Source organism: Lolium perenne, chromosome 6 (assembly GCF_019359855.2).
Source record: "Lolium perenne isolate Kyuss_39 chromosome 6, Kyuss_2.0, whole genome shotgun sequence".
NCBI lineage: Eukaryota > Viridiplantae > Streptophyta > Magnoliopsida > Poales > Poaceae > Lolium > Lolium perenne.
In genome coordinates, this window is record NC_067249.2 from 212282327 (window position 1) to 212310086 (window position 27760).

The 27760-nt window shown below is 44.2% G+C and overlaps 1 protein-coding gene across 1 annotated transcript; it reads left to right on the forward strand.

Moving 5' to 3' along the window:
- The first annotated feature begins 21692 nt into the window (after window positions 1-21692).
- Window positions 21693-25346, forward strand: LOC127306190 (tyrosine--tRNA ligase 1, cytoplasmic-like). Its single transcript, XM_051336805.2, has 4 exons — window positions 21693-22279; window positions 23027-23172; window positions 23505-23610; window positions 24171-25346. Exons 1-4 carry the CDS (start codon window positions 22199-22201, stop codon window positions 24246-24248), a joined length of 411 nt encoding a protein of 136 aa, XP_051192765.1. The 5' UTR covers window positions 21693-22198; the 3' UTR covers window positions 24249-25346.
- Window positions 25347-27760: the final 2414 nt, after the last annotated feature.

Genomic DNA, 27760 nt, shown 5'->3' on the forward strand with positions numbered 1-27760 from the left:
CATCCGCTGATATCCTTTATCTGCATACTGTTGTTTCTTGAAGGTTTCCGCTTCTTTGTTTTGATAGGTGCCTTTACTGATGCTGCTGCCGAGGAAGAGAGGGTGAATGCTAGGACAACCCTTCTTGTTAATCTCTCCCTGGACCATGGTTCTTTGTTTTGGGCTACCCCGGAAAGGACCCGCCAAATTGTCAGATTTCAAGATCGCGCCTCTCAAACTCGCGATTTTCTCGACTTCTGTACCAAGACCTTGTCCATGGTTTACAACTCCATGTTTCCTCGGAACGTCCAACCAAAAACTCTTCCTGAATTGATGGAAAGGTTCAAGGATGCTCGCAGTATCCATGATTTTGTCAAGGCTCAACTAGTAGCTGGCGCCAGATTTGCTCTTATCATGCTCCAAATCTGCCACTCGAAGCTTGACCTTACCCAGGTTGTCGAGAAGGTTCACCAAAAAGTAAAACGGCGGAGAGTTGGTGTTGACAGGATTAACACGAAGGTTACGCCTATAGCCGAAGAAATGATTGAGGACCTACTTCGGATGGATGCCGACTTTTTTGCCGATGGCCATTATGCCGATTTTCTTGGTGCTGCTCCTGAGGAAAACAGGGTTACTCTTGATGACATATTGAATCAAGACTAGTTATTTTCTTCTTGTAGATATTTTTTCTTTGCAATCCATGACTATATTGTAAAGCAATCATTATATTTCTCTGTTTGTTTAGCCCCCGAGTGTTTCGGTGACTCTTTACTATATTTGTATACTTGCGAGGTTTTGAACCAAGGCATTTATATATTTAAGGCGAATATGAGCCCCCGAGCTTTTTATTGAGTACTATTTTGTATTTTTGTTGACTCACGAGGTATTTGAATACCAAGGCAAGTTTTTCCTTTTGTCGATGAACTATATTGAAATTCGTCGGAGCGAAGACTTTGGTCATGTCGATAAAGAAGAAAAGTTATATTGTCACTATCTTTATTATATTGCAGCACCGCGAGCCCGCCTCATTAAAAACCTTCTCCGGCCCCACTCGGTGCCCCGAAAAAGGAAAAGAGTGCGTCTGAAAACTCGCGGGCGTTTCAGGACAGTGTAGCTTTACAAAGACTATATTTTGACTCTAGGCGTAGAAACGCCTAAGTTGCGCCACGTTCCAGGGGTTTGGCTCCTCCACCCCTGTCTTCTTGTCCTTTATTCTGTATGCTCCTCCTCCAATTACTTCCGTGACAATGTAAGGGCCAAGCCATGGTGACTCGAGTTTTTCATGACTTTTTTGCGTGAGCCGAAGAACTAGGTCTCCCACCTGAAAAGATCTTGGCCGCAAACGTCGACTGTGGTAATTCTTCAAGTCCTGTTGATATTTGGTTACCCGAGATAATACTTCATCTCGAGCTTCATCAAGTGCGTCGACGTCGTCTTCTAGCACTCTTCTCGACGTTTCTTCATCATATTCAGCGACACGTGGAGAGTTGTGCTCTATCTCGATTGGTAGTACTGCCTCTGCTCCATGAACCAGGAAAAACGGAGTTTCCTGCGTTGCTGTGTTTGGTGTTGTTCGGATGCTCCACAACACGCTTGGTAGTTCTTCTGGCCAGGTATGTCGAGCTTTTTCCAGTGGTCCTAACAAGCGCTTCTTGATACCATTGCAGATGATGCCATTGGCTTTCTCGACTTGCCCATTGGTTTGAGGATGTGCAACTGACGCAAAGTTCAGCTTAATACCCACCTCTTCGCAATAATCTTTGAATTCATGGGATGTGAAGTTGCTGCCGTTGTCTGTGACGATGCTATGGGGCACTCCAAATCTGAAGACGAGGCCTTTTATAAATTTTACTGCGGATGCTCCATCTGGTGAATTTATCGGCTTCGCTTCTATCCACTTTGTAAACTTATCGACAGCTACTAGCATGTACTCCTTTCCTCCTGGCCAAGATTTGTGTAACTTACCCACCATATCAAGTCCCCATTGAGCAAAGGGCCATGACAATGGTATTGGTGCTAGCTCTGCTGCTGGAGAGTGGGGTTTTGCGGCAAACCTTTGACACGCGTCGCAAGTTCTTACTATGTCCTTGGCGTCCTCGATTGCTGTCAACCAGTAGAATCCTGCCCGAAAAACCTTGGCTGCAATAGCTCGACTACTTGCGTGGTGGCCACATATTCCTTCGTGTACATCCTTCAGAATTATTCTTCCTTCTTCGGGTGTGACGCACCTTTGCAAGACGCCCGAAATACTTCGCTTATACAATTCTCCCTTGACCACCGTGAAAGCTTTGGAGCGTCGAATTACTCGCCTTGCTTCAACTGGATCGTCAGGTATTTCTTTCCGAAGGATATATGATATGTACGGCTGCATCCACGGTATCTGTATCATCATGACCAAGTCCTGATCTTCTTCGTCCTCTTGCTTTTCTTTGGCAGCCCCCGAGGGTTTCTTCTCCTTCTTTTTTGACTTTGTTGGCTTAGTGGATCTCTCTGTTATCTCTTCCCAGAATACACCAGCGGGACTGGAAGGCACTGTGACCCGATGTTTGCAAGAACGTCGGCTTCGTCGTTGCTCAACCTGCTAATATGATTTACTTCGCATCCATCGAATAACTTCTCAAGCTCGTTGTACACCTCCTTGTATGCCATCATGCTATCATTGACTGCATCACATTGGTTCATAACTTGCTGAGCCACCAACTGTGAGTCGCCAAAGATTTTTAATCGAGTTGCTCCGCAGGCTTTTGCCATCTTCATCCCGTGTATGAGAGCCTCATATTCTGCTTCATTGTTAGATGCGTTAAGGAACGTCATCCGGAGGATGTACTTCAATTTGTCGCCTTCAGGTGATATGAGTACTACTCCTGCGCCAGCTCCTTCTAGTCTCTTGGACCCATCAAAGTTCATGGTCCAAGTTCTCGATAAATCTGGAGGTCCTGTATTTTGCAACTCCATCCATTCTGCGATGAAGTCCGGCAAGATTTGCGACTTTATTGCTTTTCTTTTTTCATACGTGATGTCCCGAGGGGAAAGTTCTATTCCCCAAAGGGAGACACGACCCGTAGCTTCTGGGTTATTCAGTATATTTGATAAGGGAGCTTCATTGACCACTATGATCGGTTGTGCCGAAAAATAGTGGCGCAATTTTCGTGCTGTCGTGAACACTCCATATGCTAGTTTTTGGTACTGAGGGTACCTTTGTTTTGAAGGTGACAAGACTTCGCTCACGAAGTATACCGCCGCCGCACTCCATGGATTTTCCCTTCTTCTTCTCTTTCGACAACTAATACCGTGCTAACCACTTGGGGCGTGGCTGCAATATATAGCAGGAGAGGTTCCTTTTCCTTTGGAGCCACCAGGATTGGTGGTGTCGAGATTTTTCGCTTCAGATCCTCGAAAGCTCTGTCGGCCTCTTCGTTCCACTGGAATTTATCTCCTTGTTTTATCAGCGCATAAAATGGTAACGCTTTTCTCCCAACCCGGCGACGAACCTGCTCAAAGCTGCGACTCGCCCGATTAGCTCGCTGTATTTCTTTCAACTTTTGTTGGCTTTCTCATTGTTACTATGGCTTGTATTTTGTCGGGATTTGCTTCAATCCCTCTTGCCGAAACTAGAAACCCCAGAAGTTCTCCTGCTGGGACGCCAAAAGAACACTTCGTCGGGTTCAGTTTGAGGCAGAATTTGTCGAGGTTGTCAAAAGTTTCTTTGAGATCCTCGATCAACGTTGTCCCCTTTTTTGATGTTATGACGACATCATCGATGTATACTTGCACGTTTTTCCCGATCTGTGTTGCTAAGCACTTCTGCATCATCCTCTGATATGTTGCTCCCGCATTTTTTAGACCAAAGGGCATTGTCTTGTAGCAAAACACGCCGTAAGGTGTAATAAACGCTGTCTTGGCTTCATCATCTTCTTTTAATCTGATCTGGTTATAACCAGAGTATGCATCCAAGAAGGAAAGACGTTCGCAACCTGCCGTGGAGTCGATAATTTGATCGATCCTTGGGAGGGGAAAGTGATCCTTAGGACAATGTTTATTGAGACACGTAAAGTCGACGCACATGCGAAGGACTGTCGTGTTTTTCTTCGGCACCATCACTGGGTTAGCTACCCATGTGGCTTCTGTAGATATTTCTCTGATAAAACCAGCTTCTTCGAGTCGATTTATTTCTGAAAGCATGGCTTTGCGGTTTGGTTCCGAAAAACGCCGCAAAGGTTGTCTGATTGGTTTCGCTGTTGGATCCAAATTTAGGTGGTGCTCGGCAAGTTCCCTGGGTACTCCTGGCATGTCAGCTGGACACCATGCAAAGATTTTCCAGTTCTCACGGAGGAACTTGACGAGCGCGCTTTCCTATGCGATATCCATATCGTTTGCGATAGATGTCGTCTTTTTTGGATCTGTCGGGTGAATCTGCACCTCCTTAGAATTTTTCTCTGTGTTGAAAGTTGATTCTTTATTTGGCCTTCCAGCGTCTGGCAGTACGTCGTAATCAGTCATGCTTTTTGACGCCAAGTACTCGGCTTGCATCCCGAAAGTTTCTGCCAACCTGTGAAAATCCTTGTCGCACTTATCGGCTAAGGCAAAGCTTCCCTTGACTGTGATTGGTCCTTTTGGTCCGGGCAACCTCCACAACAGGTATGTATAGTGTGGTACTGCCATAAATCGAGCATATGCTGGTCGTCCCAACAGAGCATGATATTGTGATGGAAAATCGACAACTTCGAACTCGAGCCTTTCGATTCTATAATTTTCTCGGGTCCCAAACTGAACGTCAAGATTGATCTTTCCCAATGGATAACTTGGTTTCTCCGGTGTGATGCCGTGGAACCTTGTGTCTGTTGGTTTTAAGTTTGCTAAGGATATGTTCATCTTCCTCAATGTATCTGCATACATGAGGTTCAAGCTGCTGCCGCCGTCTATGAACACTCGAGAGACATCAAATCCTGCGATAACCTTTGGCGAGAATAAGTGCTGACTGCCCTGGTCGAGGAACTTGCTGCGGATGATCTGCTATTGTGAAGCCGATATCTTGTCCAGACCAATTAAGGTACTCAACTGTTGGTGGAGGCATTTTCTCTGCCATAAACACCTGTCGTGAGATTACTTTTTGAGCTCTATTGGACGGCCTTCCCTTCTGAATCATCAACACTGCTCCGTTGGAGTTAGGATCAACATAGGGTGGTGGTGCAGGTGCTGCCGCTATTCTTAGCTGGTGTCGATTGTCCCTCTGTAATCGCGGGAGGTGGCGGTAGATGAACCTCGCTCCTAGGCTCCCGAGGGTTTCTTTGTGCTGCTCGAGCGTGAGCATTTTCTCGCGTATCCGAACATTGCTCGAAAATTTCGACAGCCTTTCTGCAGTGCCCCGACTGTCTTTTCCCGTTGCTTTCGAGGAAGACCTGCATCCGGCACGGTCCGGTCAGCATTTCCTCCGGGTACACGAAAGGTCTTGGAAACCTCGGCCCACTATTTTGCCTGTTGCGTGAATCATCCCTATTATCACCTCGCTGTTCACTGCTTCTCTGGTAATCATCTCTGTTGCCTCCTGTATTTGTCCGAAAACCTGCCGAAATTTGTCCTGGAGCGTCGTAGTTTTGGTACGTCCGAGGAAATCTTCGCCTCGGTTGATAGTTTCGACCACGGTCCTCCTCTGGCGACCTGTGTCGTTTGTTGTGGACAGCGTCTTCTCCATCTGCCCATTTATTTGCTATCTCCATCAACGCGGATACTGTCCTTGGATTGGTCCTTCCCAAATCCTCGACAAAGTCTCCACGCTCGACTCCTGCGACAAACGCATCTATTGCTCTCTCGTCAGATATGTTTTCTGCCGAGTTTTTGATGATATTCCACCTCTGGATGTACTTTCTCATTGGCTCATCTGGCTTTTGTCGACACGCTCTCAACTCCTCTAACGATGCGGGTTTTTTGCACGTGGATCTGAAGTTCTTGACGAACACGTCCTCGAAACTTTCCCACTGTCGATGGATCCCGGAGCGAATTTCTTTATCCATGATCGTGCGGCACCACTCAGGTGCACCTGGATGCTTTGCATGGCTGTTGCCCTAGTTCCTCTGTCGCCTTCACCGTCTCCGGATAGTCGACTAGCCAATCCTCCGGATCTTGAAGGCCGTCGAATTTCTTGAAATTATCGGGTAACTTGAATCCCGAGGGGACTCGCGTTTTTCGGACTCTCCTCGTGAAGCATGGTAAGCCGCACATATCTTCGTCGTTAAGTTCTCGGGGATTGCCGATGATCCCTTCTCGCTTTGCCGCGCTCTCGTCGACTCTTGCTTGTGCTGCCGTGTCTCTTGCTCCACTTGGCCCTTCGGGTCTGCCGCCGTTGTCGCTGCGGGTCGCGGACTATTTTGCCTTGCCACTCCTTCGGGAGGCGTTGATATAAACGCTGTCCCCATAGCTCCAACTCCTGCTACCGCCATATTGTACGTTGTTTCCCTTGGGTCACCCGGAGGTGGTTTAGATGCAAGGATAAAAGCATGTGTCGCCATATACCCAGCCTCTCCGGTGTCTTAGGGATGATGTTTCCTCTTGTATCTATCGACATAAAGGACATGTCGAGGTTTTGAACCAAGTGTTCTCTTTCTGCCTCGGGTATGTGTTGCAGCCTTGATCTTGCTCTGTTCCGCGCCTCCCGATGGCTATCACCCGTAGTTCTAGATTGTCGACTTAGATCTGCCCTTCTCCTGCTGGATGCAGAAGCTGCCTCCTTTCTCCTGTTCAACTCAGCTGTCTGTTTTTCCAATTCCCTGGCAGCTCGTGCGAGCCTATATTGATATGCTTGCAATTCTTCTGGTGTGGCTGTGGTAGCCATTGGTTCTGTGCCGTTCATAGCTCTCGCAGCTCTGTCCCACGCTGCTTGTGAAAGTTGAACTCTATCTCGCGGCTCTGGCCCGACGTATTTGTTGCCCAAGCCTTGTCGCAGATTGGAGGGATCGACGTATGGATTTCCCAAACCGTCGAAAGCCTCGTATGTCTCCTCTTGACCTTCAATGGCGTAAATCTGATGATACCTTGTACTCAGATCTATGTTGGGTTTGGTGACATCATCGTTGAGATTGATGAAGACCTTGCCCACTGTGAGAGATTTGTCGATGAAGTCATGACTGTCGACATCGCTTGAGCCATCGCTTATATACGAGTCCGCAGATGACTCAAACGATATGTCGTTGAAGATCTTGGCGAGTTTCTCTCTTGCTCTGATACTGACGTAGCGTGTCGCCGAGGTTTCTTTTTCTCCTGACTCGTTTGACGATGCATAGCTTGAAAAATCGGAATCGGCCACTGATGATCCCGACGAAATCGGAATTTCGACACGATACGATCCTTCCTTCTCGACGCGAAAGTGGAACCTTCCGAACGTCATCTCCATGGGCTCCGCCAGATACGCATATGCATCCAAACGGGAGGGTGGGTGAGGAACAAAATCGACAAGACCAGTAGCGATCTGTTTACCTCGATCCATTGTGTTGCTTGCGGTTGACGATGTCGAAGATCTTGAGCGTGCCATCGAGATCAGCTCCTTACGCCTCTAATTCCCACAGACGGCGCCAATTGACAAGGGATTAACTTGTCAATGCCTATAGATTGTAGGCTAGGGTTTAGTTAGAAGTAGAGGGTAAGTAGATCTCGAAGGTTTCAGCCGAAAAGTACTCGACGACTATGAAAACTAGGGTTCGCAGACAATGATTCGATTGATTCTTTGTCCCTCGACTCCCCCTTATATATGAGGTGAAGCCGAGGGATTCGTGCTATACAAGTTTACAGAGTCCGGGACGGTTTCTAACTCATCCCGCCAGATTACAAACAACACTTCCTATTACAACTCTATCTTTCCTTAGTAAATCTTGGGCTCCCGAATCTTCTTATTCTTCGGGTATTGGGCCTCCAGTAAACCCCGGGTACCATCTTCGGCAGGCCCATTTGGGATGCCTATGTCAGCCCCCTCAAAGCAATCGGAAGCAATTGCGTCATAATCACGTGGCAGTCGTGAGACTTCAGGTTTTGGAACTTTTTCTCCGCCATGTTTATTATTCCCTTTATATTGGACGAGAATCCAGACGGGACCTTCATACTGCTCAGGCATTCAAAAAAGATGACCTTCTCTTCTTTGGTCAGAGCGTAGCTGGCACGACCTTGAAACCATTCCGGATGCCGGTTATCAGGGTCTTTCAAGCGTTGCTGGTCCTGCCGTGCTTCCTTTGTATCATTTGTCTTCCCATACACGCCCAAGAAGCTTAGGAGGTTCACGCAAATATTCTTCGTAACATGCATCACGTCGATTGCAGAGCGGACATCTAGGACTTTCCAATATTCTAGCTCCCAGAATATAGATTTCTTCTTCCACATGGGTGCGTGCCCGTCAGCTCCCTTCGGAATTGATTGTCCGCCAGGACCCTTTCCAAAGATGACTTTCAAATCCTTGACCATATCAAATACCTCAGCACCAGTGCGTTCCGCAGGCTTCGGCCGGTGATCTGCCTTGCCGTTGTAATGCTTGCCTCTCTTTCTTACTGGATGAATTTTCGGAAGAAATCGACGATGCCCAAGGTACACGTTCTTCTTACAATTTGGCAAATGTACACTGTCAGTCTCATGTAAGTAGTGCGTGCATGCATTGTATCCCTTATTTGACTGTCCCGAAAGGTTACTAAGAGCAGGCCAATCGTTGATGGTTACGAAAAGCAACGCTCGTAGGTCAAATTCCTCTTCTTTGTGCTCATCCCACACACGGACACCAGGTCTGCCCCACAACTGTAAAAGTTCATCAACTAATGGCCTTAGGTACACATCGATGTCGTTGCCGGGTTGCTTCGGACCTTGGATGAGCACTGACATCATAATGAACTTCCGCTTCATGCACAACCAAGGAGGAAGGTTGTAGATGCATAGAGTCACGGGCCAGGTGCTATGGCTGGAGCTCTGCTCGCCAAAAGGATTCATGCCATCTGTACTTAGACCAAATCTTATGTTCCTTGCGTCAGCTGCAAAATCTTTAAACTCTCTGTCGATCTTTCTCCATTACGTTCCATCTGCGGGGTGTCTCAACTCCCCGTCCGACTTACGGTCCTCTTTGTGCCATCGCAACAACTTGGCATGCTCTTTGTTCCTGAACAGATGTTTCAACCGTGCTATTATAGGAGCATACCACATCACCTTGGCGGGAACCTTCTTCCTGGGTTTCTGGCCCTCGACATCGTCACCAGGGTCATCGCCTCTGATCTTATAACGCAATGCAGTGCATACCGGGCATTCATTCAAATTCTCGTATTCACCGCGGTAGAGGATGCAGTCGTTGATGCATGCATGTATCTTCAGAACCTCTAAACCTAGAGGGCAGACAACCTTCTTTGCTTCGTACGTACTGGAGGGCAACTCGTTATTCTTTGGAAACATATTCTTCAACATTTTCAGCAAGTTTTCAAATCCCGAGTCAGCTACACCTTCCTGTGCCTTCCATCTCAGCAAATCCAGTGTGCAGCCCAGCTTTTTCAGACCATTATCGCATCCTGGGTACAGCGACTTTTTGTGATCCTCTAACATGCGATCCAAATTCTCCCTCTCCTTTTCAGTTTCGCAGCGATGATGTCTACGCCCCCCTCCTTTTCCTGTAGACAGTGTTGGGCCTCCAAGAGCAGAGGTTTGTAGAACAGCAGCAAGTTTTCCCTTAAGTGGATCACCCAAGGTTTATCGAACTCAGGGAGGAAGAGGTCAAAGATATCCCTCTCATGCAACCCTGCAACCACAAAGCAAGAAGTCTCTTGTGTCCCCAACACACCTAATAGGTGCACTAGTTCGGCGAAGAGATAGTGAAATACAGGTGGTATGAATAAGCAGTAGCAACGGCACCAGAAAAGTGCTTTGCCCAGGACAGTAAACAAGCAGTAGTAACGCAGCAGTAGTAACGCAGTAAAATAGTAAACAAGCAGCGATAGCAGTATTTAGGAACAAGGCCTAGGGATCAGACTTTCACTAGTGGACACTCTCAACATTGATCACATAGCAGAATAGATAAATGCATACTCTACACTCTTGTTGGATGATGAACACATTGCGTAGGATTACACGAACCCTCAATGCCGGAGTTAACAAGCTCCACAATTCAATGTTCATATTTAAATAACCTTAGAGTGCATGAAAGATCAATTCGACTAAACCAAGTACTAACATAGTATGCACACTGTCACCTTCACACTATGTAGGAGGAATAGATCACATCAATACCATCATAGCAATAGTTAACTTTGTAATCTACAAGAGATCACAATCATAGCATGAACCAAGTACTAACACGGATGCACACACTGTCACCATTACACCGTGCAGGAGGAATAAAACTACTTTAATAACATCACTAGAGTAGCACATAGATAAATTGTGATACAAAGCACATTGCTATCATAAAGAGATATAAATAAGCACTTCACTATGCCATTCATAACAGTGAATAAGTATTCTGTGAAATATAGCCTAAGAGACCCACACGGTGCACACACTATCACCTTTACACACGTGGGACAAGGAGTCCCCGGAGATCACATAAGTAAAACTCACTTGACTAGCATAACGACATCTAGATTACAAGCATCATCATATGAATCTCAATCATGTAAGGCAGCTCATGAGATTATTGTATTGAAGTACATAGGAGAGAGATGAAACACATAGCTACCGGTACAGCCCCGAGCCTCGATGGAGAACTACTCCCTCCTCATGGGAGACAGCAGCGTTGATGAAGATGGCGGTGGTGTTGATGGAGGAGCCTTCCGGGGGCACTTCCCCGTCCCGGCGGCGTGCCGGAACAGAGACTCCTGTCCCCCAGATCTTGGCTTCGCGATGGCGGCGGCTCTGGAAGGTTTTCTCTGGTTTCGTCGAACGTCTCAGGGTTTTCGCGACAGAGGCTTTAAATAGGCGGAAGGGCAAGGTCGGTGGACTTCTGGGGGGCCCACACTATAGGGGGGCGCGGCCCCCCCCCTTGGCCGCGCCGGCCTAGGGTCTGGTGGCCCTGTGCCCGCTCTCTGGCGGTTCTCGTGTGTTCTGGATGCTTCCGGGCAAAATAGGAACCTGGGCGTTGATTTCGTCCGATTCCGAGAATATTTCTTTACTAGGATTTCTGAAACCAAAAACAGCAGAAAAGAATCGGCACTTCGGCATCTTGTTAATAGGTTAGTTCCAGAAAATGCACGAATATGACATAAAGTGTGCATATAACATGTAGATATCATCAATAATGTGGCATGGAACACAAGAAATTATCGATACGTCGGAGACGTATCAGCATCCCCAAGCTTAGTTCTGCTCGTCCGAGCAGGTAAACGATAACAAAGATAATTTCTGGAGTGACATGCCATCATAAACTTGATCATACTGTTGTAAAGCATATGTAACGAATGCAGCGATCAAAACAATGTAAATGACATGAGTAAACAAGTGAATCATATAGCAAAGACTTTTCATGAATAGTACTTCAAGACAAGCATCAATAAGTCTTGCATAAGAGTTAACTCATAAAGCAATAATTCATAGTAGAGGTATTGAAGCAACACAAAGGAAGATGAAGTTTCAGCGGTTGCTTTCAACTTATAACATGTATATCTCATGGATATTGTCAACATAGAGTAATATAACAAGTGCAATATGCAAGTATGTAGGAATCAATGCACAGTTCACACAAGTGTTTGCTTCTTGAGGTGGAGAGAAATAGGTGAACTGACTCAACATAAAAGTAAAAAGAATGGTCCTTCAAAGAGGAAAGCATCGATTGCTATATTTGTGCTAGAGCTTTTATTTTGAAAACATGAAACAATTTTGTCAACGGTAGTAATAAAGCATATGTATCATGTAAATTATATCTTACAAGTTGCAAGCCTCGTGCATAGTATACTAATAGTTCCCGCACCTTGTCCTAATTAGCTTGGACTACCGGGATCATCGCAATGCACATGTTTTAACCAAGTGTCACAAAGGGGTACCTCTATGCCGCCTGTACAAAGGTCTAAGGAGAAAGCTCGCATTGGATTTCTCGCTTTTGATTATTCTCAACTTAGACATCCATACCGGGACAACATGGACAACAGATAATGGACTCCTCTTTAATGCGTAAGCATGTGTCAACAATTATTATTCTCATATGAGATTGAGGATATATGTCCAAAACTGAAACTTCCACCATGAATCATGGCTTTAGTTAGCGGCCCAATGTTATTCTCTAACAATATGCATGCTTAACCATAAGGTGGTAGATCTCCCTTACTTCAGACAAGACGAACATGCATCGCAACTCACATGATATTCAACAAAGAATAGTTGATGGCGTCCCCAGAAACATGGTTATCGCACAACAAGCAACTTAATAAGAGATAAAGTGCATAAGTACATATTCAATACCACAATAGTTTTTAAGCTATTTGTCCCTTGAGCTATATATTGCAAAGGTGAATGATGGAATTTTAAAGGTAGCACTCAAGCAATTTACTTTGGAATGGCGGAGAAATACCATGTAGTAGGTAGGTATGGTGGACACAAATGGCATAGTGGTTGGCTCAAGTATTTTGGATGCATGAGAAGTAATCCCTCTCGATACAAGGTTTAGGCTAGCAAGGCTATTTGAAACAAACACAAGGATGAACCGGTGCAGCAAAACTCACATAAAAGACATATTGTAAACATTATAAGAATCTACACCGTCTTCCTTGTTGTTCAAAACTCAATACTAGATATTATCTAGACTTTAGAGAGACCAAATATGCAAACCAAATTTTAGCATGCTCTATGTATTTCTTCATTAATGGGTGCAAAGTATATGATGCAAGAGCTTAAACATGAGCACAACAATTGCCAAGTATCACATTATCCGAGACATTTTAGCAATTACTACATGTATCATTTTCCAATTCCAACCATATAACAATTTAACGAAGAAGAAACTTCGCCATGAATACTATGAGTAGAGCCTAAGGACATACTTGTCCATATGCTACAGCGGAGCGTGTCTCTCTCCCATACAGTGAATGCTAGGATCCATTTTATTCAAACAAAACAAAAACAAAAACAAACCGACGCTCCAAGAAAAGCACATAAGATGTGATGGAATAAAAATATAGTTTCAGGGGAGGAACCTGATAATGTTGTCGATGAAGAAGGGAATGCCTTGGGCATCCCCAAGCTTAGACGCTTGAGTCTTCTTGATATACGCAGGGGTGAACCACCGGGGCATCCCCAAGCTTAGACTTTTCACTCTTCTTGATCATAGTATATCATCCTCCTCTCTTGACCCTTGAAAACTACCTTCACACCAAACTCGAATCAAACTCATTAGAGGGTTAGTGCATATTCAAAAATTCACATGTTCAGAGGTGACACAATCATTCTTAACACTTCTGGACATTGCCCAAAACTACTGGAAGTTAATGGAACAAAGAAATCCATCCCACATAGCAAAAGAGGCAATGCGAAATAAAAGGCAGAATCTGTCAAAACAGAACAGTCCGTAAAGACGAATTTTAAAATGGCACCAGACTTGCTCAGATGAAAATGCCCAAATTTAATGAAAGTTGCGTACATATCTGAGGATCACTCACGTAAATTGGCATAATTTTATGAGTTACCTACCGAGAATTTTGCCCAGATTCGTGACAGCAAAGAAATCTGTTTCTGCGCAGTAATCCAAATCTAGTATGAACTTTTCTATCAACGACTTTACTTGGCACAACAAAACACAAAACTAAGATAAGGAGAGGTTGCTACAGTAGTAAACAACTTCCAAGACACAAAATAAAAACCAAGTACTGTAGCAAAATAACACATGGGTTATCTCCCAAGAAGTTCTTTCTTTATAGCCATTAAGATGGGCTCAGCAGTTTTAATGATGCACTCGCAAGAAATAGTATTTGAAGCAAAAGAGAGCATCAGGAGGCAAATAAAAAACACATTTAAGTCTAACATGCTTCCTATGAAAAGGAATCTTGTAAATAAACAAGTTCATGAAGAGCAAAGTAACAAGCATAAGAAGATAAAACAAGTGTAGCTTCAAAAATTTCAGCACATAGAGAGGTGTTTTAGTAACATGAAAATTTCTACAACCATATTTTCCTCTCTCATAATAAATTTCAGTAGCATCATGAGCAAACTCAACAATATAACTATCACATAAAGCATTCTTATCATGAGTCTCATGCATAAAATTATTACTACTCCCAACATAAGCATAGTCAATTTTATTAGTTGTAGTGGGAGCAAATTCAACAAAGTAGCTATCATTATTATTCTCATCATCAAATATAGGAGGCATATTGTAATCATAATCAAATTTATCCTCCATAACAGGTGGCAACAAAAGACTTCTATCATTATAATCATCATAAATAGGAGGCAAAGTATCATCAAAGTAAATTTCCTCCTCAATTCTTGGGGGACTAAAAAGATCATGCTCATCAAAACCAGCTTCCCCAAGCTTAGAATTTTCCATAGCATTAGCAACAATAGTGTTCAAAGCATTCATATTAATAACATTCCCATTAGCATGCATATAAAGTTCCATGGGTTTTTTAATTTTCTCTTCAAACACATCATGTCCTAATTCAAGATAAAGTTCATAAAGATCTCTCATATTTTTGTTGTTTTCCATTATGCCTAACTAGTGTAAACAAGAAACAAAAAGATGCAATTGCAGGATCTAAAGGAAATAGCTTCGAGTACTTACAACGGCGAAAATAGCTTACTAGCCGAGATCCGGAGTGTGAGTACCTTTTACCTTTCCTCCCCGGCAACGGCGCCAGAAAATAGCTTGATGTCTACGCCCCCTCCTTTTCCTGTAGACAGTGTTGGGCCTCCAAGAGCAGAGGTTTGTAGAACAGCAGCAAGTTTTCCCTTAAGTGGATCACCCAAGGTTTATCGAACTCAGGGAGGAAGAGGTCAAAGATATCCCTCTCATGCAACCCTGCAACCACAAAGCAAGAAGTCTCTTGTGTCCCCAACACACCTAATAGGTGCACTAGTTCGGCGAAGAGATAGTGAAATACAGGTGGTATGAATAAGCAGTAGCAACGGCACCAGAAAAGTGCTTTGCCCAGGATAGTAAACAAGCAGTAGTAACGCAGCAGTAGTAACGCAGTAAAACAGTAAACAAGCAGCGATAGCAGTATTTAGGAACAAGGCCTAGGGATCAGACTTTCACTAGTGGACACTCTCAACATTGATCACATAGCAGAATAGATAAATGCATACTCTACACTCTTGTTGGATGATGAACACATTGCGTAGGATTACACGAACCCTCAATGCCGGAGTTAACAAGCTCCACAATTCAATGTTCATATTTAAATAACCTTAGAGTGCATGAAAGATCAATTCGACTAAACCAAGTACTAACATAGTATGCACACTGTCACCTTCACACTATGTAGGAGGAATAGATCACATCAATACCATCATAGCAATAGTTAACTTTGTAATCTACAAGAGATCACAATCATAGCATGAACCAAGTACTAACACGGATGCACACACTGTCACCATTACACCGTGCAGGAGGAATAAAACTACTTTAATAACATCACTAGAGTAGCATATAGATAAATTGTGATACAAAGCACATTGCAATCATAAAGAGATATAAATAAGCACTTCACTATGCCATTCATAACAGTGAATAAGTATTCTGTGAAATATAGCCTAAGAGACCCACACGGTGCACACACTGTCACCTTTACACACGTGGGACAAGGAGTCTCCGGAGATCACATAAGTAAAACTCACTTGACTAGCATAACGACATCTAGATTACAAGCATCATCATATGAATCTCAATCATGTAAGGCAGCTCATGAGATTATTGTATTGAAGTACATAGGAGAGAGATGAACCACATAGCTACCGGTACAGCCCCGAGCCTCGATGGAGAACTACTCCCTCCTCATGGGAGACAGCAGCGTTGATGAAGATGGCGGTGGTGTCGATGGAGGAGCCTTCCGGGGGCACTTCCCCGTCCCGGCGGCATGCCGGAACAGAGACTCCTGTCCCCCAGATCTTGGCTTCGCGATGGCGGCGGCTCTGGAAGGTTTTCTCTGGTTTCGTCGAACGTCTCAGGGTTTTCGCGACGGAGGCTTTAAATAGGCGGAAGGGCAAGGTCGGTGGACTTCTGGGGGGCCCACACTATAGGGGGGCGCGCCCCCCCCCCCCTTGGCCGCGCCGGCCTAGGGTCTGGTGGCCCTGTGCCCCCTCTCTGGCGGTTCTCGTGTGTTCTGGATGCTTCCGGGCAAAATAGGAACCTGGGCGTTGATTTCGTCCGATTCCGAGAATATTTCTTTACTAGGATTTCTGAAACCAAAAACAGCAGAAAACAACAACTGGCACTTCGGCATCTTGTTAATAGGTTAGTTCCAGAAAATGCACGAATATGACATAAAGTGTGCATATAACATGTAGATATCATCAATAATGTGGCATGGAACACAAGAAATTATCGATACGTCGGAGACGTATCAAGCGACTCCGTGCATCAGCAATGGTCCGACCAAGATCATCAGCGGGCTCATCACGTGCCTCTTCTTGATCACCTTCCCCTTCACCTTCCCCACCTTCAGCATCCTCCATGAAAGTATCACCGAAATGATCAAGATAGTTGTCATCGATGATATCATCCTCTTCTTCATCCTCTTCCATTATAACCCCTCTTTCTCCATGCTTGGTCCAACAATTATAGCTTGGCATGAAACCATGCCGAATCAGGTGCAGGTGAACTTCCCTTGAGGAAGAGTAACCCTTCTGATTCTTACAGCCAACACATGGACAGATAACAAACCCCCCCTGCTTGTTCGCATTAGCCACTACGAGGAAATCTTTCAAACCCGTAGTGAATTCGCCGGAGAGTCGGTTAGCGTACATCCATTGCCGATTCATCTGCATTATTATAATATAAAATATATAATTAACCATCATGCATTTGTTAAACTAAATAGAAATTAAACAATTAATGAACTACACACATGCATATTTTATCAATGACACATATGAAAGGTTCAAGTTGCTAACCGCGTTCGTGGAGGAAAAAATAAATGAGGAAGCTCGATCAAGTGTGGCTCCGACACTTCATATCATGTTGGTTTCATGCTCTTGGGGCATTTCATCAAACACCTTGTGTGCATAAGAGGAGCCAAAAGCAAACCAACACCCCCCTTGTGAAGTTTGTGAAGAGAAGTGGCACCAAATGGCTAAGTGCTGTGGGCTGGTCGGTATATATAGGGGAGGGGCTTTAGTCGCGGTTGGCCTGGCGAACCGCGACTAAAGGCCTTTGGGCCAGGCCTGAGGACATTTAGTCGCGGTTGGCCCTCCCGTCCACCAGCTGGCCACCGAGCGCGCTGGGCCCAGGCCTTTGGTCGCGGTTCGCCACCCGAGCCGCGACTAAAGACCCCATTGGTCGCGGTTCTTACATTTTCGCGACTAATGGGGCTGGACGGAAGGCCTTTTTTTCTACCAGTGTACTCTGCCATTTTCTCCTGGTCGTTTGTCTTGTTAGCTTCAGCACACGCGCCCGCGTTCCACACACTTTCAGTATGTCCTCCATGCATGACGGTGTTGCAAACTTTCCATGCATCGCAGAGAACAAGCGACCGAAAGCAACATCTGTCACAGAAGAATGTAACTCTCCTAGACTAGAACCAGTCAGCTGCTTCAAGCTCGTGGGAATATATGCATCGATCGATCCACTTCTGTGTACACACACAGTACATGCCCGCGTGCCGCGCGCGTAGATGCATTGTCTCAAGTTTGAGCTCGTGTTTGTCAAAATAACCGGCCGTTGTCCCATGTAAACACCATGGAAACTTCCGTTGATACGAGATGCTGCAATGCAGGAGAGCCAACAGAGCATGACACACTGAGCTGGCTAGGTTGCCCCTTATAAATAGCCGACAAGATCATCGAACGGAGACTCGCAGCTCACACACGCAGCACCCAATAGCATAGCCAAAGATTTGATCGATCGGTAGCTCAAAAGAGAACACTGTGAGTACAACCTCTCTCCCATGCCCACGATGACGAGGACGCTTGTAGTCGTAGCTGCAATTCTCTTCCTTTTCATGGCTATGTCTAGCCAACGGGCCTGGGAGACTGCGAGGACGTTGCAGGTTGATCAACTGCGCGCCGAGGAATCCTCCTCCGGCAGCTCCGGCCCCATTGTGCCGCCGTCGCCGACATATTGGCGTGAGCGCACGCAATCTCAGCTGAAGGCGAAGGGGCCCAAAGGGTGCCCGAGGACTCACGATCCTAACACGCCTTGTTCCTCGCCATAGAGACGGACAGAGGGACGCCAGAGACACGCCGGACGGGGACTCGCCGAGGTCTTGCATGGGAGCAGATATATATGATATTGTAACCTGAAGTTATCTTCGATTTGCAGTGATGATCAGTGTAACCTAGGGATCGCTAGGGTTCAGATGTCTCCTGCATTGCATGTATCGCCTCGATTCGGACTTTTAAGTTTAGAATAAAAAAAGCTTCCTTTGTCGAAAAAAATGCCTCTAGTGTATTGCTGTTTTTGTTTGTTCCTGAGTTCTTCCTTGTACTTTGTTGGACATCTTGATGTAAAGCCCGGCTGCTCTGCGAGCGTGTAATCTCAACAATCAATAAGAACTTGCCGTTGAGAAAATTGGATTTGCACAAAAGAAAACCAAAAATTCCATATGTCATACAGAAATGTAGGATAGAGAAGGCATATATATCCTACTCATTAGTACTAGTCTTGGATACTTTTAAGTTTTTTTTTGTTTGAAGTCGAATGTATTTTCTTAAACCGCCCATAAGAACCATATTCTGTGATCTGAACGAGGCGTAACATACACCCTAGCTAGCACATGTTCCTTGGCGCCGAGGGCATCCTCTAAGGGCGGCTATTTTTCTACAATTTCAACATGTTTTATGTGCATAAAAATGAGTCGGTATAGATCCATCTTAACCTGATGACCTGATCCGCCCCATTGCCGGTCCACCACCGTCCCCGACTCCCCTCTGAAGTCCTCCGACCTCCAACTTCGGCGAACCTTCCCTCACCCTAAACCCTAAGACCTCATCGTTGATGAGCTCCCCGCAACCCCACTCTCAAGACCTTATCATCGGCAAGCTCCCCACATCCTGACCATAAATTCCATTACTCACCATCGTTGGCAACACCGCGGCCAGCCGTGTCGTCCCCGTCTCTTATGAGGTATTGGCCTCACCTCCGCCAGGGCGTCGCGGCCATCCACATCGTCCCCATCGTCGGTGAGGTTGGTCGCTGTCACGTCCCCATCTTCTCCAACGGCCGCTGTCACTAACGGGCTCAGCCCACGCTCCGCGCACATGCGTTGGAGGGTGTGCGGCTCGCGGCTTCGACGCCGCGTTGAGCAGCATATACGATTTCCGGGGAGGGCGCCCTTCCTGCATATGCTCACATGAAAGAAAGAACAATGTCTACTGCACTGCCATAAAGGCCCATACGTTGTTAGGCTTTTTTACTTGTACGACCGGCCCAAATTTCGAGCTTCAAGTTGTAACAGCAAAAGAGGGCCCTAAAAAAAGAATCTGCTCCTGCCTCACCGTTGTTGGGATGCTACTAACTCCGGCGAGAGATTTGCCGCGCCGCTGCTGACATCGCGCAGCCAGCCTGAGGCCTCGGCGTCCACCTCCTGAGCTTCCGGGTTGGAACACGGCGCCGTCGTTCTCCCGGACGAGTTCTTCTTTGCTCAATGCAGGTGACATTTCTCGAAACCCGACCGCCTCCTCGTCTCCTCCCACTGCCACCCGACCCACCGCCGCATGATGCGCTGCGCCCCAACTGCCTTAGCACCGCCGCCGGAGAGGGCGCAGTTCCTAGCTCCGCCGCGTGCCTTCCCGTAACCCCGAAACCCTCCTCGCCCACGCGCCTCCTTTTCCTGCCTCTCCCTCACCCCAAACGTTGCTGACGGGTCCGCCACCGAAGTAACTGCCGCTGTCGACCGGCGCTTCGATCAGGAGTCGAAACCTGTAGCATGAACAGGTGGTAGTGGTACTGTTTGATGGTGATACTCTTTGTTGTGATCTGTTTGACGGCTCCTCTGCGCATAATCTATTTGTCAAATAAAATCCTGTTGATGGTGGGATATTCCCTGCATTCTTAATCTTCGTAGTTTTTGTAACAGTACCAGGACATCTGCTTTTGTTGCTGTAGATAAACCTCCCCAGGTGTGCCTGACAGCCTTCAGTTGTAGGTTCTCTAGCGATCCAAAATTTCCTGTCATGGATAATTCAACTAACTCTTCTACTGACAGCAGTAGGTAAGCTGATGCTCCCACAAAAAATACTAAAATTGGCCTATGTATTCTATTAATGGGGTGAGTTGGCCTATTTTTTAGGGGCATGGAGGTGATGACTGCAGCTGATGGACTTTCTGTTCTGAGGAGCATGGGGGAGGAGTTCATTGATGAGGATAAACTCCTATTGCTGTTGAACAACAAGGATGCCCCTGTTTGCTACCTCTGGGTCGTGCCATCCCCCTTGATGCACATTTCCCAGGTGAGTGTTAGATATTGCAAGTACAAAGTAGTCGACATTTTGATATGTACCATTCGTCTGTGTACTACTCAGGAGTCAGGGCATCGTTTGCTGATGTTTGAAAGCATGTTGTCTATTGTTCACACTTGTAATACGATGTCCATGTATAAATTTGTTGCATGAATCTGTTCACTCCTTTCAGGGGATCATGAAAACAGCCTACGTGAACAAGATGGTCAAAGCTGGTTTCAAGGTTAAAATCTTGATAGCAGATTGGTTTGCACAGATGAGCTATAAGATTGGCATCGATCTGAATAAAATACGCACTACTGTCTGCTACAATATTGAGGTGTGGAAGGCAGCTGGCATGGACCTTGACAGAGTAGAGCTTATTTTGCTGTCAGATGTAATGAATACCCAAGCAGCCAATTTCTGGTAACTTTTCATGGATGTTTGCCAGAAAAATACTGTTGATACAATAAAGAGGTATATTGTTTAGAGCATCTAAGTGTTCAGCTTCTCTTCCAGTCACAACGCTTTGAACTTTCTTTTGTTTGTGTCGCAGATGTTGCAGGAAGACTATCCCTTATGGACCGGGAATTTTGGGAGTTACAGAGCTGCTTTTTCCTTGCCTTCAGTGTGCTGCCATGTTATTCCAGAAGGTTTGTTTATTTAACAACAAATTTGCCATTGCACCTATATACACAATTTTGGGCATATGTAATGTAGAATATTCCTTGTTAAATTGTGTGGATAAATCTTTCTGAGATCAGAATAGGTAAGCTCAACTTTGATGAAGTCCTTTATGTAGCACCTGAGCTTTTGTTCTTTGGAGCAAGGGCGTGAGGCTGAGCACGGAGTTGGTAGTGAACTATATAGAAGTATGGACATAAGTGCTATAAAGTATATCCCATGTGTGACTCTCTTGAATGGTAAGAGGATATATCAGTGCATTATAATCCTTCCATACTATTCCACCTCGAAACACCATGGTGGTGATGGAATTTCGTAACAAATTGTTGGATAGGTCACGAGATGATCAAGCATCCAGCAATATTACTGCTTGAAAGCATGTAATCTCGATCTAGATTTGAAAGCATGTAATCTTAACCTGAATTTGAAGTCTGCTTGTGAGTATGTAACGTTAAATTTGTATTTAAACCCTCTCTTTTCTGTCTTAGCAGGCGGACATATGGTTGTTGGACACGGATCAGAGAGAGGTTACCGCCCTATCCAGAAAGTACTGCAAGGACATAAAAATGGGAAATGAACCGATCATTATGTTGAACTGTATCTTTATTATGAACCTTTTTCCTTGTTGTTTTGTCAGTTTAAGAATGTTCTTATACTCTAACAATCAAAATTTCAAGCTGCTTGTACTATTCAAAATCTCAAAAGTTCGTTGCACAAGTACATGAAAATGGATGAATACAGTTTATAAAAAAGACAAAATGAGGGTGTTGTTATATTGAAACAGAAGAATACTTCTTTTGTCTTCTTATCCAACACATCGTGCAAATCAAATTTTTTTTTGGCATGTACCTTACATTTATATGTACTATTACAATCATATCCTGAGATTTTTCTAATTCTACGAATAAACGCATCATCATAGGTGTAGATACAACTGATTGCTATCACTTCTGCTTCGGCTTGGATTATCTTAAGGCACATCTATCTTTAACTTGGAGTTACAGATATGATTCCTGATTTACTACAATACCCTAAAGCTGCAGAAAAGCTTGATCCTGGACGTGCTATCTCTATGGAAGATACTGAGGTATATTTGGTCATTGTTGTGCTAATGCTGGTTGTCTTCTTATGGCTCGTTATTAACTCAAACTGATGCAATAGTTGTGAAGGGCATAGTCAAAAAATTTGTTACAGCTTATTGTTGTTATTATCCAGTTATGGCGTGATCTTTGATAAATTCATGTAAGCTAAAAAATACTCCCACATCTCAAAATATAAGACACCCTTAAGTTTCGCTGGTCAATGATTTACAACTTTGACTATAATTTGTACTTATAATATGTCCACAAAGTTTATATAATATATATGAAATAAAATATTTGCAAGGCGAATGCAACTATGCCATTTATACATTTTGAGTCCATATAATTTGGTAGATATTAGTGGTCAAAGTTGTGCATCAAAGACTGCGAAAAATGCTTGCCTTATTTTTTGGGACGGAGGGAGTATAAATTAAAAGAAAGGATTTTTTGGAAAGACAAAGAAGGGATGAAGGTGAAAGAGAATAGTGCAAAACTGACACTACAAACATATCACTGCATTTGGAGTAACTCATGCAAGTTAAGAGAAGCTAGTGTTTCCGCCTCAGGATTTTAGTTCTTATATATGCAAGTAGGGTATCATTTTCGACAGTGATTTTGGCTCTTTTTTGCTTATTAGTTAGTGTAACCTCACAGAGATGTACATTTTAGAACATGTAATCTGTACTTTATTCTTTCTACCTTTATCCATCCCAAGGTAAGTACACTAATTAATAGGCACTTTTGTGTTGCAGGATGATGTAAGTTTCAAGATAATGTTCAGAGCTTTCTGTCCTCCACAAGCAGTTAAACACAACCCGTGTTTGGAGTATATCAAATGCATTATCCTCCCCTGCTTCGGAAAATTTGAGGTGATCCAGGAGAGAAATGGTCATCAAAAGTAAATCCCATTAAACCCGACTTGCAAAGTCACACTTTTTATCTGTTCGTTATGACAAATTAGTATATTCTCGAGTAAAGTTGGTATTAAATTATATAAAAGTTAGATATATTAATTTGTGTTGTCATAAAGGTATACGAAAGAAAAAAAAAATACCATCAATTCAAGTCTAAGACTGGCAAGTGGGTCATGAGGCCACATGTCAGTGATACATGGTTAATATTTTCCAGTTGGGTTATCTTTGTGATGGTACAGAGCAAGTCACCCCTAAATTATACCCAACCAATTTAGTATGTTATGCATTTTGTGGTCTGATAAACTTCTCTATGAAGGATATTCACAAACATGGAAATGCTTATCACTGAATATAAATGTGGTACTCTACATGCTGCTGACACAAAGTTGGCCCTTGCGAAGGCAATAAACAAAATACTACAGGTACATTCTCTTTCTACATCTATCTGCTAAACGCCCTTAGGATTATTCAGTAACCTGTGTCACAGCACCAGCTCCTAGTCTGGTTGAGAAACCACACTTTTTGCCATGTGTCTAATTCTTACTGGAAGCAATGTTAATCAAGTGTAGCATTTTCTTTTAGCCAAAGAAAGTTACACAACCAAATGACATACTCCCTCCGATCCATAATAAGTGCCGTGGTTTTAGTTCAAATTTGACCAAAAATGAAATAAACCACGACACTTATTATGGGTCAGAGGGAGTATAACTTTAAGTTATTATGGGTCGGAGGGAGAATAACATTAAGTTATATCATTTTTTGGTGCCTTGAATTACAAAAGGTTGTAGTTAAACATGGAACCAAGATAATGTTGCAGTTAAACTGAAAGGGTACTCTTTTGAGTCCCAGTGTAGATCTGTGTAACTGGATCCTAGTAATTTTGATGACTGGAACCTCTAACTTGTGTCCAATTTTTTTTTTAGTATTTGCAGCATCTTGTTCTTGCATTTTTGAGAGCTTAACATGTTTTCCTTGTTTCAAGCCTGTCCACGAGCACTTCAGAAACAATGCGGATGCCAAAAAACTGCGGGAAGCCAATAAGGTGAATATCTGTTTATAATTTGATATTATATATGGTTGAGCAGTCTGAACACTTCCGATGTCTTTGAGTTGTCATGTGTCGATTTGAATTTCACTGTGATAAATAATTTGAACAGCTGCACTCGAGTCGCTGAATCTTCATTAGGTTTTCGTTTCTCCATCCCTTCTTAAGTAGGTATGTGTAACATGAGAGTATGAGACCATGTGCAACGGTTCTGAACAGCTTTGGCTGAAGGGTTGCATTTTGTAGCATTGCTAGCTCTGATGGTTCAGTTCACATTCTTATTAATAAAGTTAGATACATAATATGCTAGTTCTGGAACTGGGTGGTGATAGTCCTATAGTGTCAGTACTATACATGGGCTTGTGGGTAGGTTTGAAGTACCCAATTTGCAAGTTAAGTGTCCCTTAATCCATGCTAGTGGGCAGATTTATATGATTGGGTCCTAGTTATATTGGGCTGGGGATTAACCATTTATGTCCAACATTTTGGTTTTACTTATTAGAGTATAGAGCAGGTTCAACTGACTGAAACAATTTGGTTTCTGTTGTGAGGGTTAGGTTGTATATGTGTGTGTGTTATGAGGGTCAAAATGTAAAATACACATCACCTGTATATCTCTGTGAGAGTGAATGGAGAAACGAGTGAGTTCCAGAAAATTCCCAAATCCTCTTCGTGTTGCAACATGGTATCAGAGCAGGTGATGTCGGGCGCCCCTTGCCGGCGGTGAATCAGCCCCGGTGGTGGTTTGGACGGAGAGTGGGGAGCTCGGCTCGGGATTGATTGAAGGCGGCGGCAGCCGACTTCAAGCCCGCGAAGGTGGTGAACCAGGTGCTGCGGACAGGCGCGTCGGTGGTGGCAGAGGCGCTGGTGCCAGAGGTGTTTTCGGCGGTGGAATAGGCGCAGGAGGAGGTTCCACTGGCGGCCTTGGTGGCGGCGCTGGTGGGGGTGCTGCTTTCAGTGGTGGATTTCGTGGTGGTGCAGAGTTGGTGACGGCAAGGTGCCTGTGTACGAGAGGAAGGCCAGCGCTTGGGTGCTTGCTGTACTGGCCTGTAGCAGAGGAGAGAAGGGAGTGGTGCTGACTTGCTGTGCTGATTGAAGAGAGGAGGAGCAGGTGCTGATTGTGAAGCAGAGGAGGAGCTACAGGTGTGCGTGCAGCAAGGAGTGGTACTTCTGTAGCTAGCTGTGTAAAGGAGAAGTGAGAAGCTTGGTTTGTTGTGTTACTTTAGTTCATGCAGCAGCTGTTTGGGTTCAGCTTTGCTTGGCTACTTAATTGAACAAACAAAGTGAGGGTAGTACTGCACATCACCAGTGAGTTCAAGGTGCTGCTGTAGCTATGGATGGAAAATGTCAAGTTATGTTTGGTGGGTTTGGTAAACAAGGAATGGTATTGGATGATGGATTGGGCATAAGTAAAGGACTTGGTGATGGTGCTGTAAAATCTTGGCAACGAGATGGTGATTGGCTGTGTCCAAAAATGAGCTGTAGAAATATAAATTTTTCCTTCCGAAGTATCTGTAATTTGTGTGGAGTTGCACGCCCTGCTGGTGTTACTGGAAAAGGTGTTGGCAGTTGTGGTTGGGGCTGTGGTGTGCGACCTGGTGGCAGGGCGAATACTACCGCAACTGGAAAAAAGGAGTTTCAAACTGTGAGAGTGGAGATGTCACTGGATGATTGGAAAAAATGGCAGCAGTTCAAGAGGATGTACATGAATGAGAAATCGTCAATGGAGGCACCTCTCACATCAGCTTCAACCAACCCTATTGATTCACGTGGTAATGTTTCTAAATTCATGAATAATAACCAGAGTTTTGTGCCATGGTTAATTGACTCTGGTGCGTCAAGACATATGGTGGGATCCTACCAGGAATTCTCAAAATATGCTCCTAGTGTGAAAGAACAAGGTGTACAATTGGCAGATGGCTCTACTCAAGCTATCATGGGGACAGGGACAGTTGTGTGTGGACATGATATGTCTTTATCCTCTGTTTTGCATGTTCCATCATTTCCAATAAATCTATTGTCCATTAGTTGTATCACAAAGGAGCTCAATTGTGATGCTATCTTTTACCCAACATGGTGTGTATTCCTGGAACTTGGGACATGGAAAGTCCTTGGGACAGGAATAATGCGAGATGTTCTCTACTACTTGGATGATGATACGACACCTGTGGCTGCTACTGTTCTCTCTCAGTCACCATTGCAAGAATTCCTTCTTCATCATCGCCGGCTGGGACACATGGCCTTTAACACCCTGGGTCAGTTGTATCCTCACCTCTATAGTAAAATTTGCAAAGAAAGTCTAGCATGTGATGCATGTCAGTATGGGAAGCTGACCCGTAGTATATATACTTCATCTGATCACAGAAGTACGGTGCCATTTCAAACTATCCACTCAGATGTGTGGGGTCCTAGTGGGGTGTGGCCACTTCATGGATACAAATCTTTTGTTACATTTATTGACTGTTGCACTAGGACTACTTGGGTGTATGTACTAAAAAATAAAAGTGACGTGTTTGAGTGCTTTAAGGATTTCCACAACTTAATAAAAAATCAATATGATGCAAGGGTGAAAATATTCCGAACTGACAATGGTACAGAATATGTAAATAACCAATTTGATGAGTACTTGTCAAGTTTTGGAATTATCCATCAAACGAGTTGCCCATGTACTTCTCAGCAGAATGGGTTGGCTGAAAGGAAGAACAGACACCTCTTAGAAATCACCCGGTGTATCATGTTAGCTATGAATGTTCCTAAATATTTGTGGGCTGAAGCTATGATGACATCGGCTTATTTGATGAATAGAATGCCATCTCGGGTGCTCAATAATAAGACACCAATTGAGTGTCTAACTGGTGAAACTACATATGTGGTTCCTCCAAGAGTATTTGGGTGTGTATGCTTTGTAAGAGATCACAGGCCATCTGTTGGGAAACTAGATCCAAGAGCAGTGAAATGTGTGTTTGTTGGGTATTCTGGTAAGCAGAAGGGATACAAATGCTGGTGTCCTTCGGAGAGGAGAATGTTTGTGAGTATGGATGTGACCTTTAGGGAAAATGTACCTTTTTATGGAGAACCTACTGACTTAACTGATGTGTTCCCTGAATTGTTCAATGATGATAGCTCGGGGAAGACTTGGGTAGGATCAGGTCTTAGATAGGATCTATGAGATCAATTTTTTTGCAAAAACAAAACATGTTGAAAAAATCTGAAAAAAAATCACAACAGACATCTATGTTATATATGCAACGCCAAAAATTTGCAACTTCAAATTCGACATACATTTGGAGAGACAAAAAAGATAAATCTAAGTGTGAATAGTGTGAAATACTACTCAACCAGATCTGACACTATTCACAATAGAATTTGTCTTTTTTGTTTCTCCAAGTGTAGATCAAATTTTAGGCTAAAATTTCTTGGAGTTGTAGATACAACCTATATGCATGCTGTTTATTATTTTTAGATTTTTTCGCCTGTTCAAAGTATGTTTTTTCTAGGTTGATCCTATGATCCTATCTAATGGAGAG

Coding starts and splice junctions, on each gene's coding strand:
- LOC127306190 (XM_051336805.2), top strand. CDS start 22,199: ATGATTCCTGATTTACTACAATACCCTAAAGCTGCAGAAAAGCTTGAT. Junction 23,173..23,504: donor GAGAGAAATGGTCATCAAAA/GTAAATCCCATT, acceptor TTCTCTATGAAG/GATATTCACAAACATGGAAA. Junction 23,611..24,170: donor CAATAAACAAAATACTACAG/GTACATTCTCTT, acceptor CCTTGTTTCAAG/CCTGTCCACGAGCACTTCAG.